Source organism: Muntiacus reevesi, chromosome 17 (genome assembly GCF_963930625.1).
Source record: "Muntiacus reevesi chromosome 17, mMunRee1.1, whole genome shotgun sequence".
Lineage (NCBI taxonomy): Eukaryota > Metazoa > Chordata > Mammalia > Artiodactyla > Cervidae > Muntiacus > Muntiacus reevesi.
In genome coordinates, this window is record NC_089265.1 from 15,923,456 (window position 1) to 15,940,180 (window position 16,725).

The 16,725-nt window shown below is 41.3% G+C and overlaps 1 protein-coding gene across 2 annotated transcripts in view; it reads right to left on the minus strand.

Annotated features, from left to right (window-relative positions):
• Positions 1-16,725, minus strand: part of TEK (TEK receptor tyrosine kinase) — a 108,205-nt gene that overhangs the window by 29,796 nt on the left and 61,684 nt on the right. For both annotated transcript variants that reach the window (XM_065908066.1, XM_065908067.1), the window contains exons 7-11: positions 14,889-15,017; positions 12,486-12,637; positions 10,610-10,754; positions 3,771-3,932; positions 1,474-1,608 (exon numbers count right to left, since the gene is read on the minus strand). In XM_065908066.1, the coding sequence (XP_065764138.1) occupies positions 1,474-1,608; positions 3,771-3,932; positions 10,610-10,754; positions 12,486-12,637; positions 14,889-15,017 (723 nt within the window). The remainder of the gene's footprint in view (positions 1-1,473; positions 1,609-3,770; positions 3,933-10,609; positions 10,755-12,485; positions 12,638-14,888; positions 15,018-16,725) is intronic.

A 16,725-nucleotide genomic window follows, 5' to 3' on the forward strand; every position in this document is an offset into this window, starting at 1 on the left:
GGAAGAGTGTGTGAGGAATGCACAACCTTTGCAGAAGAGCTTGATGCTCTTCCTAGTTTCTCACTAAAGCATCCCATATCCTTCTGCCTTTAGTAAATGGATGAAAACTAGGAAAACTCATCAATCGGGAAAGGATTTGGTGACTTTGGGCTCCAGGTTAAAAAAATAGTTAATAATAACTGGAGAAACAGAAAGGGATCAAGTCTGAAGATCTAGTATGATGAAGAATCTGATACATCGCCATAGCCAAGTTATTAACCACTCTGGGACTCTACTTTTCAATCTATAAAATGGGAAAGATGACAATTCTAAGAATTAAATAAATGTGAACCTGAAACTGTAGAGCACTGAGCAAGAGGTAGTAACAGAATGGTTACACGCAAGGCACACCAAACACTAAAGAGGACGTTAAAAGGACTCACTCAGACCTTTCAGAGGCGGGAAACTGGGTAGCAGAAAGCTGGAGTTCAGGCTAGCATCAAGGAAATTTCACAAATTCAGTTTACACAGTAGAAGACTGATAGCTATTGACTGACATTGATCCATCAAGAAATAGTGCTACACTTAGAATGTGTAAACTTAAGACCAGAGCATCATACACCACTGGAGAACTTATTAGAAATGCAGATTCTTGAGCCCCATTCCCACTCCAAACCTTCTGAATCTGAAACCATGTAGGCAAGGCCCAGAAATTTGTTTTAGTAAGCTGGGCACATGATTCTGATGGAAAATAATGTTTGAGAACCATTGATTTAGAAATACAGAGGTAGAGACTTCCCTGGCGGTCCAGTGGTTAGGACCCGGCACTTCCACTGCAGGGGGCATGGGTTCTATCCCTAGTCCAGGTAGTAAGGGGATCTAAGATCTTGCATGCCATGCCATGAGAGAAACAGGGTGGTATATATCATATGGCTCAAGGAGATAAAGGAAATAGGATGGGGAAATGGAGGGATAGAGCATAGGACTAATTGAAAAGTCTTTCAATCTATTTGATGTGTTCACCATGTGTGTGAATGGCTTTGAAAAGCTAGAAATTACTTTATAAACACACTGGGATTTCTGGAGTATGTATGCAGCAAGAGCCTGGCCTGGGCCCTTAAGATGGAAACAGGAAGCTGGTGGTAAAATTCAGGAGCCAAGACTGAACACAGTTGCTACAAAGTAAATCCCAAGTCCTCAGGGATGTCCCTGCCTTCCTGAAGGCTCATCTGCTTCCTTCTCTGTCCCCCGTGGATCACTCTAGCCCCCTCCCCCAGGGAGACAAACCAGGAGAGCAGCCCAAATAAAGGGCTGGCTTGGCTCCAAGTCTCTAGCCTTCCTGTCACTTTCCCACCCATTCAAAAGCAAACCCCTTCCACCACCCTTCCCACCCACCCGCTCACCCACCACCACCCTTCCTGGTCTTCCTTCCTCTTTCCCCTTCCTCCCCCACCCACCCAGCTCCTGAATAAATGCCTGTTTGCTTCAGCTGACCGATGGAAGCTGTGGTGAACCTCCTCACAGGGCCAGGATGGCCTTCTCCACCCTCTCCACGCCGGACCAGCTGCACGCAGAGCTCGTATTCCGTCCGAGGTTCCAAGTAGTTGAGGGTAACAATCTCATTTGTCACTGAGAAGAGGGAAAGTCCAGGAAACTTAAGTTGGCAATCTTTTACATTCTTTAAACTGGAATGCTGTTATTGTGATGGGAACTAATATTTGGTTTTTAAAAATACAATGTCTGAGTAGAACAGAGAGGCATTCCATCTTCAGGGTCTCAGTGTCCCTGCTATAAAAGAAAACAAGGCTTTTTTGTGTAAGTATCTCTGTGCCACTCATACGTTTCTGCTCCAGTGTTTCTGTATTTTCATTTGTAGAGTAAAATCAAGCACATCTTAACTATAGGGAATATCAATCAGATTTAGGAGGAAAAACTCAATTAGAATAATATAAAATAACTTAGCGTCTACTGTTTTCAAGCGCAAACAGTGATTTTAATCAAGCTATCAAGAGAAAAGACTCTTTGCAGGTTTGCTTACACTAATCAGACAACAAATTTGTAATAGTCATATCATAATAAATAAACAGTTCTGAAGTATTTGAAAATACCTCCCAGAAACAAATGACATGTGCTTCTTTTCTTCTGAGCTATCTGCATGAATATTCCAAAGGTAGATTGTTGCCTTACCACATGATAAAGTCAGTAAGGAAAAATACTGGACTGTGTTTAAGGGTTTTTAGAAGACCTCTTTGTGGATGTCCATAAAGAGATGATGGATTTTCAATATCTTTTTTTGTTTTTAAGTTGCTTTTTCAAAAGACCTAGCCATTGTCAATAGAAACAACAGTCCAGCAACTCAGACTTATGCTCTTGGGATTCTGAATTTTGGATGAGTGTTCAAAAGAATGTGAAGAGTTCCGTAATACTACCATGACTTATTCAACGTACTCAGGTCAGCTAGTATTATTAAGCCCCAAACCTTCATTTTCTTCTTTTTTGGTAATTTCCTTAATTACATGAGCTTAGTCGCTCAGTTGTGTCTGACTCTTTGCAACCCTTTGGACTGTAGCCTGTCAGGCTCCTCAGTCCATGGGATTTCCCAGGCAAGGATACTGGAGGAGGTTGCCATTTCCATCTCCAGGGGGTCTTCCAGACCCAGGGATAGAACTAGTGTCTCTGGTGTCTCCTTCATTGCAGTCACGGGTAGAGGACCCTTTTAGGAATTCATGGGCATAGTGAGACTAGAGTATTGATGGAGGTGTGTATGTTCCCTACAAGTGTGGCTGTGGCATGTCTCATGATAAGATGGCACAATTTAAGCAGCTGGGTCAATAGATGGTGCTCAGCTTTAAAAAAAAAAAAAGTGCTAATACATCATCATGCAACAAGCAGGACTGTAATTTGTGTTTCAAAGTAAATTTAACTTAAAATAAATAAATGTAACTGTTTTCATGAACGTTTGACAGTTTATTACATTTGGGGCTTTTGCTTTCAAAAGTTGGGGACAGGCCTGTACCCCCATCTCCCCTTACTCCAGTTCAGTCTGCCACAGTCCAAATTCCTCCCCAAATTTCTGTGAGTTAGGAGATTGCAGACAGGGCAAACTCAAATAAGAAAAAAAAACCACAAAAAACTTGGTTCAGTAACAACAGCTGACTGATTGGAAAAGACCCTGATGCTGGTCAAGATTGAAGGCAGAAGAAGAGGGTTGACAAAAGATGAGATGGTTGGATGGCATCACTGATTCAATGGACATGAACTTGAGCAAACTCCGGGAGATGGTGAGGGGCAGGGAAGCCTGGTGTGCTGCCGTCCATGGGGTCGTGAAGAGTCGGACACAGCTTGGCGACTGGACAGCAACAACAATAGCAACAATCACCCCTCAGATGTAAGCAGATTAAGTCTCTGCCTTTCCAGTGGGCCCTGGACTTGCCTGTTACTATATTCATAGCATAAACATGTGTCTTTCACCATGACCAAGCAAGACAGAGTAAAAATGGGACTGGATCCAGAGAAACCTGGACAGGAAGTATTGATGAAGATAGTAGCTCCTGACACAGGCTGGTTCTGTGTCCCATTTTACATCATGACTTTCAGAAAGGTAGACCCAGAACTCAGAGGAGCCATCACCCTGCCACTTTTTCCTGAATACTCCAAAATAGAATCCACTGCCACAGCCCCTACCTTGGGGTGGAGGGTTGAGATTGAGAGAAAGGATGTCTACATTTGGGGACAAATTTCTTTTCCTGGTGTCCCATCTCTCGCTGGAGCATTTCCTTGCCAAATCTTACCTTGAATATGCCGCCAAGCCTCATAGTGATTAACAGGTTTGTACAGAAGCTTCTTGGATTTGATTGGTCCATCCCCAAAGTAAGGCTCAGAGCTGATGTTGATGACAGCAAAGTTGTGTCCAGTGTCGATCACATTTGGGGCATTCAAGGGCTTTGGAAGAACTAAATAAAATGCCAAGAATCAGATCAGTCCTTACATTTTGGGTTTTTACCACTGTTCTGAGATGGGGTAGTGGATAAGTGCCTTTACATTCCCGACAAAGCCCTCTTCGAGTTCTCTGATCAGATTCAGTGCACTTACCTGCTCTGTGATCTGGCTTTGCTCTCAGCCCTCCAACCTACCATCCACAGAGTGCTTTCTTAAAGAATGAGCATTCCTCTGATCAAGAGTTTTCCATGCGTTCCCATTATATTTCAAATGAAATCTGAAATTCATACCATGACCTACCAGGCCTTGCACAATAGCGCCCCCACCGCCTCTTTAGCTCCCTCATCCTCTCATCCAATACCCTCCAGTCCCAGTGAGCTTTCAGTTCATTCAACCAACAATGCACCAGGCTCCTTTCTGTCTCAGATTCTTGGCTGATACTATTCTCCTGCAAGGAATGCACCAGAACTCCCACGATTCTGCAGTTAACGCTTACTCATCATTCAACTCTCACCTCTGATGTGACCTCCTCACAGTGTCTATCCCCGAACCTTGGTTAGACTCACTTGCCACACACTTCCACAGATCTTCTTCACTGTAATTTTCAGAATTCATTATTCCCTGTGTGATTGTTATAATATCAATCATCCTACTAGACCACCAGACTATGTCTGTCTGTCTCTCTCTGCTTAGAGCAACATAAATTTATTATCTTATAGCTCTGGAGGTCAGAAATCAGAGGTCTCCGGGGGTCAGTAGTTAGTCTCACTGGGCTAAGATCAAGGTGTTAGCAGGGCTGTGTTCCTTTCTACGGGCTGTAGGGGATAATTTGTTTTCTTCTTTTCAGCTTCTTAAAAAACACTGTATTCCTTGACTCATGGCCCCTTCGTCCATATTCAAAGACAACAAACTCATGTCTCTCTGACCTTTCTTCCACTGTGACATCTCTTTCTGACAGTCTTTAAAGACTCCTGTGATTAGAATGGGTCCACCTAGATAATCAGGTGGCTCAAATGGTAAAGAATCTGCCTGATGGCAATGCAGGAGACCCAGGTTTGATTGCTGGATCAGGAAGATCCCCTGGAGAAGAGAATGCCTACCCACTCCTGTATTCTTGCCTGGAGAATTCCATGGACAGAGGAGTCTGGCAGGCTACAGTCCATGAGGTCACAAAGAGTCAGTCATGAGTAAGGAACTGAGCACATCTATATAATCCAGAATGATGTCCCCATCTCAAAGATCATGTATTCTCAATGGGACTGAAATAGTACCCCCAACAAGGTAAAAATTGGTTCTTGATGAAAGAAAACATTCTTAGATATTTTAATAGTTTTTAGCCCCCATAAGATGCATGGTATATAAACAGATGTACAGTATGTTTACCATGTGAAGCAATTTCTGGTTTGAAAGGAAAGGATGTCTTGTCAGGCTGTCAGTATCCTGTTTACTCAATTATAGAAGTAGCTCAACTTGCTTTGAGTCTTACTGAACTCACGTGAGTTAAGAAGTTCACCAGACTCCTGGGGCATGGAGAACATGTATGGGAATGGGGTGGCCAAGAAAGGAGGCAGACTGTGAATCTGTCTCTTCTGCTCATGCAAAAGCTCCACGGTGTCACTGGACTTCACTTATGAAATTCAAAGATAAAATTTCAAGTTGAAGACAGCAGAAACTTAAACCAAGTGTAGGGCCCTGTGTGGACAGGTCATAAGCCCATGAAGCCAGCCCTGCACGTCACCTTTGCTGTATGAGGGGAGCGTTGCAGTATATGGAGATGGGGGCCTTTAAAGAGGTAATTCAGTTACAGTCAGGGCTACAGTCATTGCTAATCCCATATGACGGCGGTCCTCATTACTCAGTCGTGTTACTCAGTCGTGTCCGACTCTTTGTGACCTCATGGACTATAGCCAGTCAGGCTTCTCTGTCCATGGAATTCTCCAGGCAAGAATACTGGAGTGAGTAGCCATACCCTTCTCCAGGGGATCTTCCTGACCCAGGGATTGAACCCTGGTCTCCTGAGTTGCTGGCAGATTCTTTACCATCTGGGCTGCCAGGGAGGCCCTCATAAGAAGGTCAAATTACCACACACACACACACACACACACACACACAAAGGAAAGACCCTGAGAAGATACAGGGAGAATATAGCTATCTACAAGCCAAGAAGCAAAGCCTCAGAAGTAACTCTACCAACACGTTGATCTCAGATCAATGTAAGATTACACTGATCACCTAGCCTCCGGAACATTGAGAAAATTAATTTCTGTTGTTTAAGCCACTCAGTCTAGAGTACTTTGCTACCGCAGCCCTAGAAACCTATTACATATGAATATAACACAATCTACTTATTCTTTCTAAACTCCTCAGAATATTCTTGAAGATTGTTTAACAAATGCACTGATTTCTTTTGAGCATAAACCTAGCTGTAGAATGTCATCACAGGGTAGGTGTATACTTAGCTTTAGTATATATTGCCAATGTCCCAGTGGTTGTTCTAATTTGTACTCTGGGAGGAAAGTCTAGTATAGTCAACCTTCTATATGCAGGTTCTGCATCTGCAGATTCAACGAAGGGCAGATCAATATTCAGAAAGAAAAAAAAAAACTCCAGAAAGTTCTAAAAGGCAAAACTTGAAATTTTCCATGTGCCAGCAACTATTTACAAAATATTTATATTATAGTTACAACTATTTACATAGCATTTACATTGTATTAGGTGTTACAATAATCCCCCTTATCTGCAGGGGATACTTTCCAAGACCCCAGTGGATGCCTGAAACTGCAGACAGTACCAAATTCTATATACACCATTTTTTCTCCCATACACACATACCAGAGGTATAAATTAGGCAGAGTAAGGGAATATTCAAATTGCTAGCATCACATTGTTAAATACAAGAAAGGTTACTTGAACATGAGCGTTTTGATACCATGACAGAGGAAATGATAATGTAGATGTCTATTAAGTGACTAATGAGTGGGATACATGGGATGAAGGGAAGACACACATCCCAGGCAGGATGGAGTGGAACAGTGTGAGCTTTCATCACGATACTCAGAACAGTACACAATTTAAAAATTACATATTGTTTATTTCTGGAATTTTCCATTTAGTGTTTTGAGCTTCAGTTGACCATGGGTAACTGAAACCATGGAAAGTGAAACCACAGCTGGGAGGTGGCTATTGTTTAAGGAATCTAGAGATGATTTAAAGTGTACAGGAGGATGTGCGCAGGCTGTATGCAAATACTACACCATTTTATAAAGGGACTTGAGCATCCGTAGAGTTTGGTATCCAAAGAGGTCCTAGAACCAATCCCCTACAAACATTGAAAGAGATCTGTATCTCTGCATCTTTTTAAGTATTATGGTTAAAGACACTGCTTAATTTACCTACTTGCAATTTTCCATTTTGAGGATACCAGTCAGTATGACAGTGAAGAGGCATCAGTGACTTAGAACTAGAGATATTTCAATGGACTGACGTTGCGTGCTATGTCTTATTTAAAAAATAAAAATTAGAATCAGTGACTCTTCTGAATCTTAGCAACATGGTTTGTTTTTGTACTTATTATTTACTTTCCATGGACAGCAAATATTCCAAAAATAACATAATTTGTCTTGTCTGCATATAATTTCCTTTCTTCCAAGAACAAGTATGATGTAAGAAATTATTTTGATTGTGTTAATGTTCTACTGAATAAAATAGATCCAGGCTTTTCCAGTAATCAAAAAAAAAAAAATGTTAAAGATTCTAAGGCTGTTTCTGTGGATTCTCAGGACAGAGAATCTAACTCTATGAGGCTCTATTTATGTTACTATTGTTACTGACATTTTTTTAAAACAAGATTATGTTCTGGGTATTTACTTTCATTGACAGAAATTACCTCTAGGATTACCCAAAGATTCCTAATCAAGTAGTGAAGTAGGTTTACATACACATCACCTTCAGTTATCTTGCTTCCTTATCTGCAACAGGAGAGACTAAGAAAGCAAAATGATCTAGAAATGATGATGCAGGGTTGGACCAGGTTCAAAACTGAGATTGGCTGTTCATGAGATGGGCTACCTTAGGCAAGTCACCTAACTGAACCTAGTTCCAGACTGATCAAGAGGGGATAACAATACTATTGTGCCTGGTCTTTATAAAAATGAAGTAAGATAGGACTTCCCTGGTGGTCCAGTGCCTATGACTCTGCACTCCCAAAGCAAGAAGCCTGGGATCAATCCTTGGTCAGGGAACGAGATCCCACACGCCACAACTAGAGATCCTGCCTGCCACAACTAAGACCTGGAGAAGCCAAATAAATAAATACAATGAATATTTTTAAAATAATAAGATGAATGAAGCATTTAGTCCAATGCCTTTCTAGAATACATATCACAGAATTATTAGGTGCTTTTGTCTAAATACATTCAAAAGTAACTTTCAAATTTAAAATTTGTATTACATCTCTGTACAACAACCAAGGGAACTTGGATTTACTTCCACTCTATTCCTTCCCCTCAAGCCTCAAATGTACACCAATCCACTTGGAATAATTCTGAATTTTGAAATACTATTTCATAGTAGGGGAAGAATATTCAGAACTCTGAATATATGAGAAAATCATTCATGTTCACTGTATAGCATAGCCTGGGCTTCATATTAAGTGAGTAGTCTGCAAATAATGATTCTCTAACTTCTCTGTAGTGAATCAGAAATCAAGACAATGATGAAGTTAAACTTTCTACAAAAGAGAATCACTACCAGACTTGTGCCAGGTGCAATTCCACTACTTAACCATCCCACAATCACCCTGAGTGGCAGATGAGCTAAGCTTTATTTACAAATAAAGAAAGGTTCAGACAGGTCACCACCTAGAGCCAGATATCCTGGAATGTGAAGTCAAGTGGGTCTTAGGAAGCATCACTACGAACAAAGCTAGTGGATGTGATGGAATTCCAGTTGAGCTATTTCAAATCCTGAAAGATGATGCTGTGAAAGTGCTGTACTCAATATGCCAGCAAATTTGGAAAACTCAGTAGTGGCCACAGGACTGGAAAATATCAGTTTTTATTCCAATCCCAAAGAAAAGCAATGCCAAAGAATGCTCAAACTGCCGCACAATAGTCCTCATCTCACATGCTATCAAACTAATGCTCAAAATTCTCCAAGCTAGGCTTCAACAGTACGTGAACCGTGAACTTACAGATGTTCAAGCTGGATTTAGAAAAGGCGAAGGAACCAGAGATCAAATTGCCAACATCCGTTGGATCATTGAAAAAGCAAGAGAGTTCCAGAGCAACATCTACTTCTGCTTTATTGACTATGCCAAAGCCTTTGACTGTGTGGGTCACAATACACTGGAAAATTCTTCAAGAGATGGGAATACCAGACCACCTGACCTGCCTCCTGAGAAATCTGTATATAGGTCAAGAAGCAACAATTAGAACTGGACGTGGAAAAACAGACTGGTTCCAAATAGGAAAAGGAGTATGTCAAGGCTGTATATTGTCACCCTACTTATTTAACTTATATGCAGAGTACATCTGGAGAAGGCAATGGCAACCCACTCCAGTACTCTTGCTGGAAAATCCCATGGACAGAGGAGTCTGGTGGGCTGTCTATGGGGTTGCACAGAGTCGGACACGACTAAAGCGATTTAGCAGCAGCAGCAGAACTAAAGAGCTAAAGAGCCTCTTGAAAAGTGAAAGAGGAGAGTGAAAAAGTTGGCTTAAAACTCAGTATTCAGAAAACTAAGATCATGGCATCTGGTCCCATCACTTCATGGCAAATAGACGGGGAAACAATGGAAACAGTGACAGACTTTATTTTTGGGGGTCAAAATCACTGCAGATGGTGACTGCAGCCATGAAATTAAAAGATGCTTATTCCTTGGAAGAAAAGTTATGACCAACCTAGACAGCATATTAAAAAGCAGAGACATTACTTTGCTAACAAAGGTCCAAATAGTCAAAGCTATGGTTTTCCCAGTAGTCATGGATGGATGTGAGAAATGGACTATAAAGAAAGCTGAGTGCCAAAGAATTGATGTCTTTGAACTGTGGTTTTGGAGAAGACTCTTGAGAGTCCTTTGGACTGCAAGGAGATCCAACTGGTCCTTCCTAAAGAGAATCAGTCCAGAATATTCACTGGAAGGACTGAGGCTGAAGCTGAAACTCTTAACACTTTGGCCACCTGATGTGAAGAGCTGAATCATTTGAAAAGACCCTGATGCTGGGAAAGATTGAGGGTGGGAAGAGACGGGGACAACAGAGGATGAGATGGTTGAATGGCATCACCGCCTCAATGGACAGAAGTTTGAGTAAACTCCAGGAGTTGGTGATGGACAGGGAGGCCTGGCGTGCTGCAGTCCATGGGGTCACAAAGAGTTGGACATGACTGAGCAACTGAACTGAACTGAACAGAGAGGTCAAATTCATTTGCCATTCAAAGCCACACCCAAGTTTACTAGCTGTCAGCCATAAAAATCAAACCCAGGGCTATGTAATTCCAAAGATCATAAACTTAATTCCCTCCTTTCCATTTCAATGCACATAAATTTTTTGCTTAAGGCTTAGTATCCTGGAGAACATCCAAAAGGCATTTTACTGGTCAGAGGGCATTTCTATCTAAAGGCAGCACCCAGCAATACATAAATGCAGAACCATCAAGGATACAATCTCTTCCCCTGGAAAATGGAACTTACCTTTAACAGAAATGTTGAAAGGCTTTTCCACCATCCCAGCCACTGTGTTCACACTGCAGACCCAGACTCCTGAGTCAGGGGGCAGGATTCGGTTGATGGTGAAGGTAGCCACAGAGAGATGACCAGTGTGGTTAAAGTCTTTTGGCTGGAAAGGTCAAATACAAAAAATAAAAAAGAAGCTTCTACAGAGGTATAAACACAAAGGTTCATAACACTGACCCCATCTCATTGTTAAATAAGTTTTCTAGGAGAGATTAAGAAGATCAGTCCAATGCTTGTATAAGCATTGGCTTATTTCCAAAGCTATTGTAGTAACCCTGCAAGTTTATGTTGGATTGACGCCCTTGCAGATCCTGCTGTTGTAGTTGTGTGTTTGGGAGTATGGGATAAACACTTCCAAGCAAAAAGTCTAATTCCTTCTAAACTGCTTCTGGTAACATTTGTTCCTTTCTGGTCCAAGGCAGTGATGGCTGGGTGAAAAGACAAAATGGCTTCTGAAGTGTTTGAGAGGCTGCTGAGTATGGTATTATGGAAAAAGTCAAGGCTCTGAAAACACGTGGACCTGAGCTCACATCTCAGCTCTGCCAATTTTGGCCAATTCCTTGGGCTTCCCTGGTGGCTCAGATAGTAAAGAATCTGCCTTCAGTGCAGGAGATCAGGTTTGATTCCAGGCTTAGGACAATCCCCTGGAGAAGGGAATGGCAACCTACTCTAGCATTCTTGCCTGGAGAATTCCATGGACAGAGGAGCCTGGTGGGCTACCATCCATGGGGTCACAAAGAGTTGGACATGACTGAGTGATTCTCACTTTCTTTAGTTATTTAACTTCACCCAACCAATTTCCACTTCTGCAAAATAACCAACTAACGTTAAGTGAGACGTGTGTAGTGTGGTCAGCCCTCACTAGAAGGTAGCTGTGACTAGGACAGGCCAAAAAGATTTTAGAAGCTGTCAATTGGCTCCTACTACACCTAGTGGATTGTTAAAGTGGAATCAGAAACATCTGATGTGTGAATATTCTGCATATTCTGCCCCTAAGGCATCACTTGGATCTACCTTCTGATGAAGTTGATTTTTGGTCATCTTTGGGAGAAAAATAAAATAACTAGTTCAAAGTCTTTAGATAATAATATAAATCAATTTTCTGCAGACCATTTGTGACACAGAGAAATTTGAGCTGGTACCTGTCTCTGCTGCATTTGGCATTGTTGGGAGAGGGAAGGGAAACGTGGAAAATTAGCTTAGTCCTTATTTCTTTCAAGCAAAGAAAAATGCTGTGGTAGCACCCTAACCAATGCTAAGTGCCAGAAATGAGTACCCAGGCTTGTCTGAGATGTGATACACATACACACACACACATGCATAAACATGGAATACTACTCAGCCATAAAACAGAGTAAAATGATGCCACTTGCAGCAACATGGACTTATTATCATACTAAGTGAAGCAAATCAGACAGAAAAAGACAGATATCATATGATGTCAGTTATATGTGAAATCTAAAATATGACACAAATGAACTTATTTACAAAACAGAAACAGACTCACAGACATAGAAAACAAACTTATAGTTTAGAAAACAAATTTATGGTTACCACTGAGGAAAGAAACAGGGGAAGTGAGGGATAAATTAGGAGTTTGGGATTAGCAGATACAAACCACTATATAAACAAAAAGGATTTAGTGTATAAAAGAGGGAACTATATTCAATATCTTGTAATAACTTTTAATGGAAAATAATCTTGAAAAATATAACTCAATTACTTTGCTATATACCTGAAAATAACACAACACTGTAAATCAACTATGCTTCGACTTTTTAAAAAGCTATAATTTGTTCTACTGAAAAAAAGAGAGAGAGAGAATAACTCTTACACGGAGCACTGTCCCATCTGGCTTCACAAGGGTCATTTCTTCAATAGCAGGTCGCGGCCAGCCAGATGCTTTGCAGACGGGGTTAAATTTACCACTGTTCACTTCTATACTATCTGGCAAATCCTCTATCTTTGGAGTCATCCTTGGCACACCTGAATGAAGGAGACAACACTGTGAAACCTAATCTTTAACACAGCAGAAGCAGAAATTATGAAAGTAGTTACCATCTGGCAAGTCTTATACTGGGCAAGAAATTGGTAAGTATTTTATTGTTTTATCACTACATAATAAATTTTGGGGGGTAGTTGCTCTCAATTCCCATTAAAATGGTTACCAGAACCAGAATTCACACTCTTTGCCATAATGATGTACTTTCTCCGGGTCCTAGGGGATACAGTCTCAATGCTGAAATGGTTATCATCACCACATCTCTGCAGATCTTACTGTCCAGTTCCTCTCTTGCTTTTTAAGGGAATTTATTTTTACAAAAACAAAAACCAAAGTCAGTTCTTCTTCCACTCTGCAAGCCCCTGATTCTCTGATCAACAATGTGATCATTAGTTGTGATATCTGAGAGATGTCTCTTTGATCGGGAAGACTGCACCTGGCTAATGATTAATTATATTCACATTTACATCCAAGAAGTGAAATGGAATAAAATTCCCCTAACCAATTTCTCATCAGTAGCCAAATAAAAAATATTGCTGCCAACATGGAAAGGAAAATAAATGTCTCTGGTATCAAGAAAGGCATCAGGATTCCTTACTTAATATCTGCAGGGTAGAGAATGAATAATCCTGAAATTTAACAATTTTATTCTGGACTGTGTGTGGGGTCAGAGAGTTTTGGACCACGGGTAGGACACAACTGAAAATGGTCCAACATTCAGTAAATAATGTAGGAGATGGACATGCACTTAAAACATTGGAAAAGTGGCTGAGTCTTTTCCAGAAAAAAAGAACAGCAGTCATTTACAAGCTGCTCCATAGCAGTGGTGAGAGGAGGTGGGGGTCAAGGTAAGTGCATCAATATTGATATTTTATATTGATATCCTATCTCTCAAGCCTAGAATGAAACAGGTAAAGTGTATGGAGCAGGAAAGGAAAAGGTCTAATAGCTACAAAGGTATTCTTTTTGATGTATCTACAGACCTGGGGAGACTGTAATGAGAAAATTTGCCAAACTTAGTGCACTTAGGTATTGGTGTTGGAATTCTTCAAAGTGCTCTAACACTTTCAATCCATGCCTTTCCTTCCCTGTCCCCTTGCAGTTTTCTGCAGTTGGATGGAGGTTGGAGGTACAGGTAGAGGGTGTGGGGAAAGGGGGCTGCCCCCTGAAAGCCCAGAATCTAGGTCTAAGTTTGAGATTCTCACATTTTTTTTGCAACATCGGCCTTAGTACAGAAAGGTAGAAGTGGAACAGAAAAGGCAAATCATTAAACTTGTTTGTTGCCCACTTTCAGTCCGTCCTCTGACAGCCCGCAGTCTTTCCTCCCCTCCCTACACCCTCCCAGGTTCCTACCCTGTAGCAATGTCCAAATGCTGGGGTAGAAGGGAAAGTATAAAGCTGAGACGCCTTTGAGAAAACAGTTGGTATTTCTCTCCATACTCGTTCTGATATTTAAAACTCACAGAGAAAAGACTATAAATGTCTTACTGCTCTGAATGTAGATTTCACTGGACATATGTTATTTATATTTGTTTGACTGAAAAAGTAATACGTTTATTATTTTTAAATTTTAAAAATATGCTTCCTTTGATTTTAAAACATATATTCTAGGACAGGGGTTAGCAGACTTTCCTTAAAGGACTAGATAATAAACATTTTCATCTTGGCAGGCCATATGTTCTTGGTGGTAACTACTCAACCCTGTTGTAAGATCAGCCTCACATGATAAATGGTAAACAAAGGGGCATGGCTGTGTTCAAATAAGATTTTTAAATGAGAACAGATGGTAGGGCAATAAAAAGGAATAAGAAACATACTGATATGTGCTACAATATAGATAAACCTCAAAAACAGTATGGTAAATGAAGAAAGCCAGCCAAAAACATCCAATTTTGTAATTCTTCAAAGTAATTCTTTCCCTGCTGTGCATATCCAGGGAAAAGTCTGGTCCTAGAAAAGACCGACAAAGAGGTAGACAGAGCTCTCAGTGGCTGGTTATCACTTACTGCGCTACAAAGAGCACGAGGTTCATTCCTTATGGGAAGGGCCAGTGTGAGAATCCATAAAGAAGGTTCAGAGAGCTGTCCTTTAGAACAGAGGATCTATTCTTCCCTACTTCTGCTTGGAAACAGAAGGAGTTTAAGACTCTTGGGCCAGTGGGGCAAGAATTATGCCAGCAAAGCTGGGTTCAGACGGGCCGAACTCGGCCCTGATTACAGTGTTACCTTGCTTTACCTTCTTTCTCACACTGGAGCCCTTGGCGTCCTGGAGAGCAGAGGCATCCTTGGAACCGATCGCATTTCTCCCCGTTGGTGCAACTGCACCTAAGCTTACAGTCTGGTCCATAATAACCAGGCTGGCAAGCTGTCAACAAAGACATCAACAACTAGTGTTAACATGAGGGAAGGATGAAAACTCAGTCTCTGAGTGACCAGTTTTATTTTTCTTTCCAAGCTATCAACTTTGCTGGTTATAAAAGGTAGTAAGTGATATATCTGTATTACCAAGAAATTAAAGGTTAGAGAAATTCTGATTCCAGGCAAGTTGAATAAGCACTTACCAGGCTACCCTTCCCAAAAATAACAACACAGTACTACTTTAGAAATAATTACCTGAAAGCATTGAAAAATGATGGGGTGGGAGGGAGGATAGGAAGGACCAGGAAAATTCTGAGGGGAATTAAAACTTGGAATATGGGAATGGGTGTGCTCCCCATTTTCCAGCTTTTAGTCTCATGGTTGGCACAGCTGACACTCTGTGGGGATGTTAGAACTCCAGCGAAAACCTGAAGCCTTACTGGTAGAGGAGTCTTAAGAGGACAGAGTCAGGGCAACTGCAGCCACTTGAAATTGAGAGGGAAAATCTAGAAAGAAAGAACCAGAGGGAGGACGTCCCAAATTTCTGACTGCTCCCTGAACCACACATCTTAAATGCAGGCTCAACACAGCTCAGCTAAAGGTAAAAGGAGTGAACTGAGACGGAGCTGACGCCTGGGAGTCAGAGTTTGCCGTTTGAGTCATCCCAAGCTGATTGCCTTATAGGACATAACAAAACAAAAGAAGCACTCCTCAGAGGAATAGACTACACTCCAGAGTCTCCTCACTGTAACTTTCACAATGTTTAGAATACAATCAACACAAGAAGAAATGGAATAGTGCCATGTAGTCCATCTCCCAGCAGTGCCAGATATGGGAAAAAACTGACTTTGGGGAGCAAATACTGAAGTGTCTTTGAGTTCTGGCTAACTCACCACATTAGCATTTGTTAGGGAGAGTCTAGCACATTTGGCTACAGATTGATGTTAAGTTGGGCTCTTCATTTGGCTCAGTGGTAAAGAATCCGCCTGCAGCCTGGGTTCTATCCCTGGGTCAGGAAGATCCCCTGGAGGAGAAAATGGCAACCCACTCCAGTGTTCTTGTCTGGAGAATCCCATGGACAGAGGAGCCTGGTGGGTTACAGCCCACGGGGTCTCGAAGAGTTGGACATGACTGAGCGTGCAGGCATTCACATTAAGTTACTGTGTGACAGTCAATATGAAAAGCTTACTGGAAAGTAGGTGACAAACATACACCTCTGAGCTTCTCTGAGTAGGTGAAGCTGGTATCACTTGAGCAAGGCCCACGGAAGATAAGATCTTAACTTCCTCGACTTTCAAATCCCAAATCTTGTCTGGATCTGACATAAAAGTACTGATATTTATGATGTAGTGAAAAAAAATAAATCTTTGCCTTTCCAGCCCAAAGTGTGGTCTAAAACCCAGCAGCAGCATCTGGGAGCTTGTTAGAAATGCAGACCCTCAGTCTTCAGTCCAGACCTATAGAACAGAATCTGTGTTCTAATAAGATAAGAATCTAATAAGACTCTTGAATCTAAGATTCTTAAATCTAATAAAATTCAATGCTAATAAGTGTATCAGCAGCACATTCTAAGTGGTCCAGAGTCTTAATACAAAATCATAATTAACTTTGGATGAAAGTATCTTTGATTCAAAACCCTATAGCTCAGCATAGACAGTTGACTGAGTAATCCAGGTAGGTCCTACACACCGATGTGTGGGAAGCTGGGTCTCCTA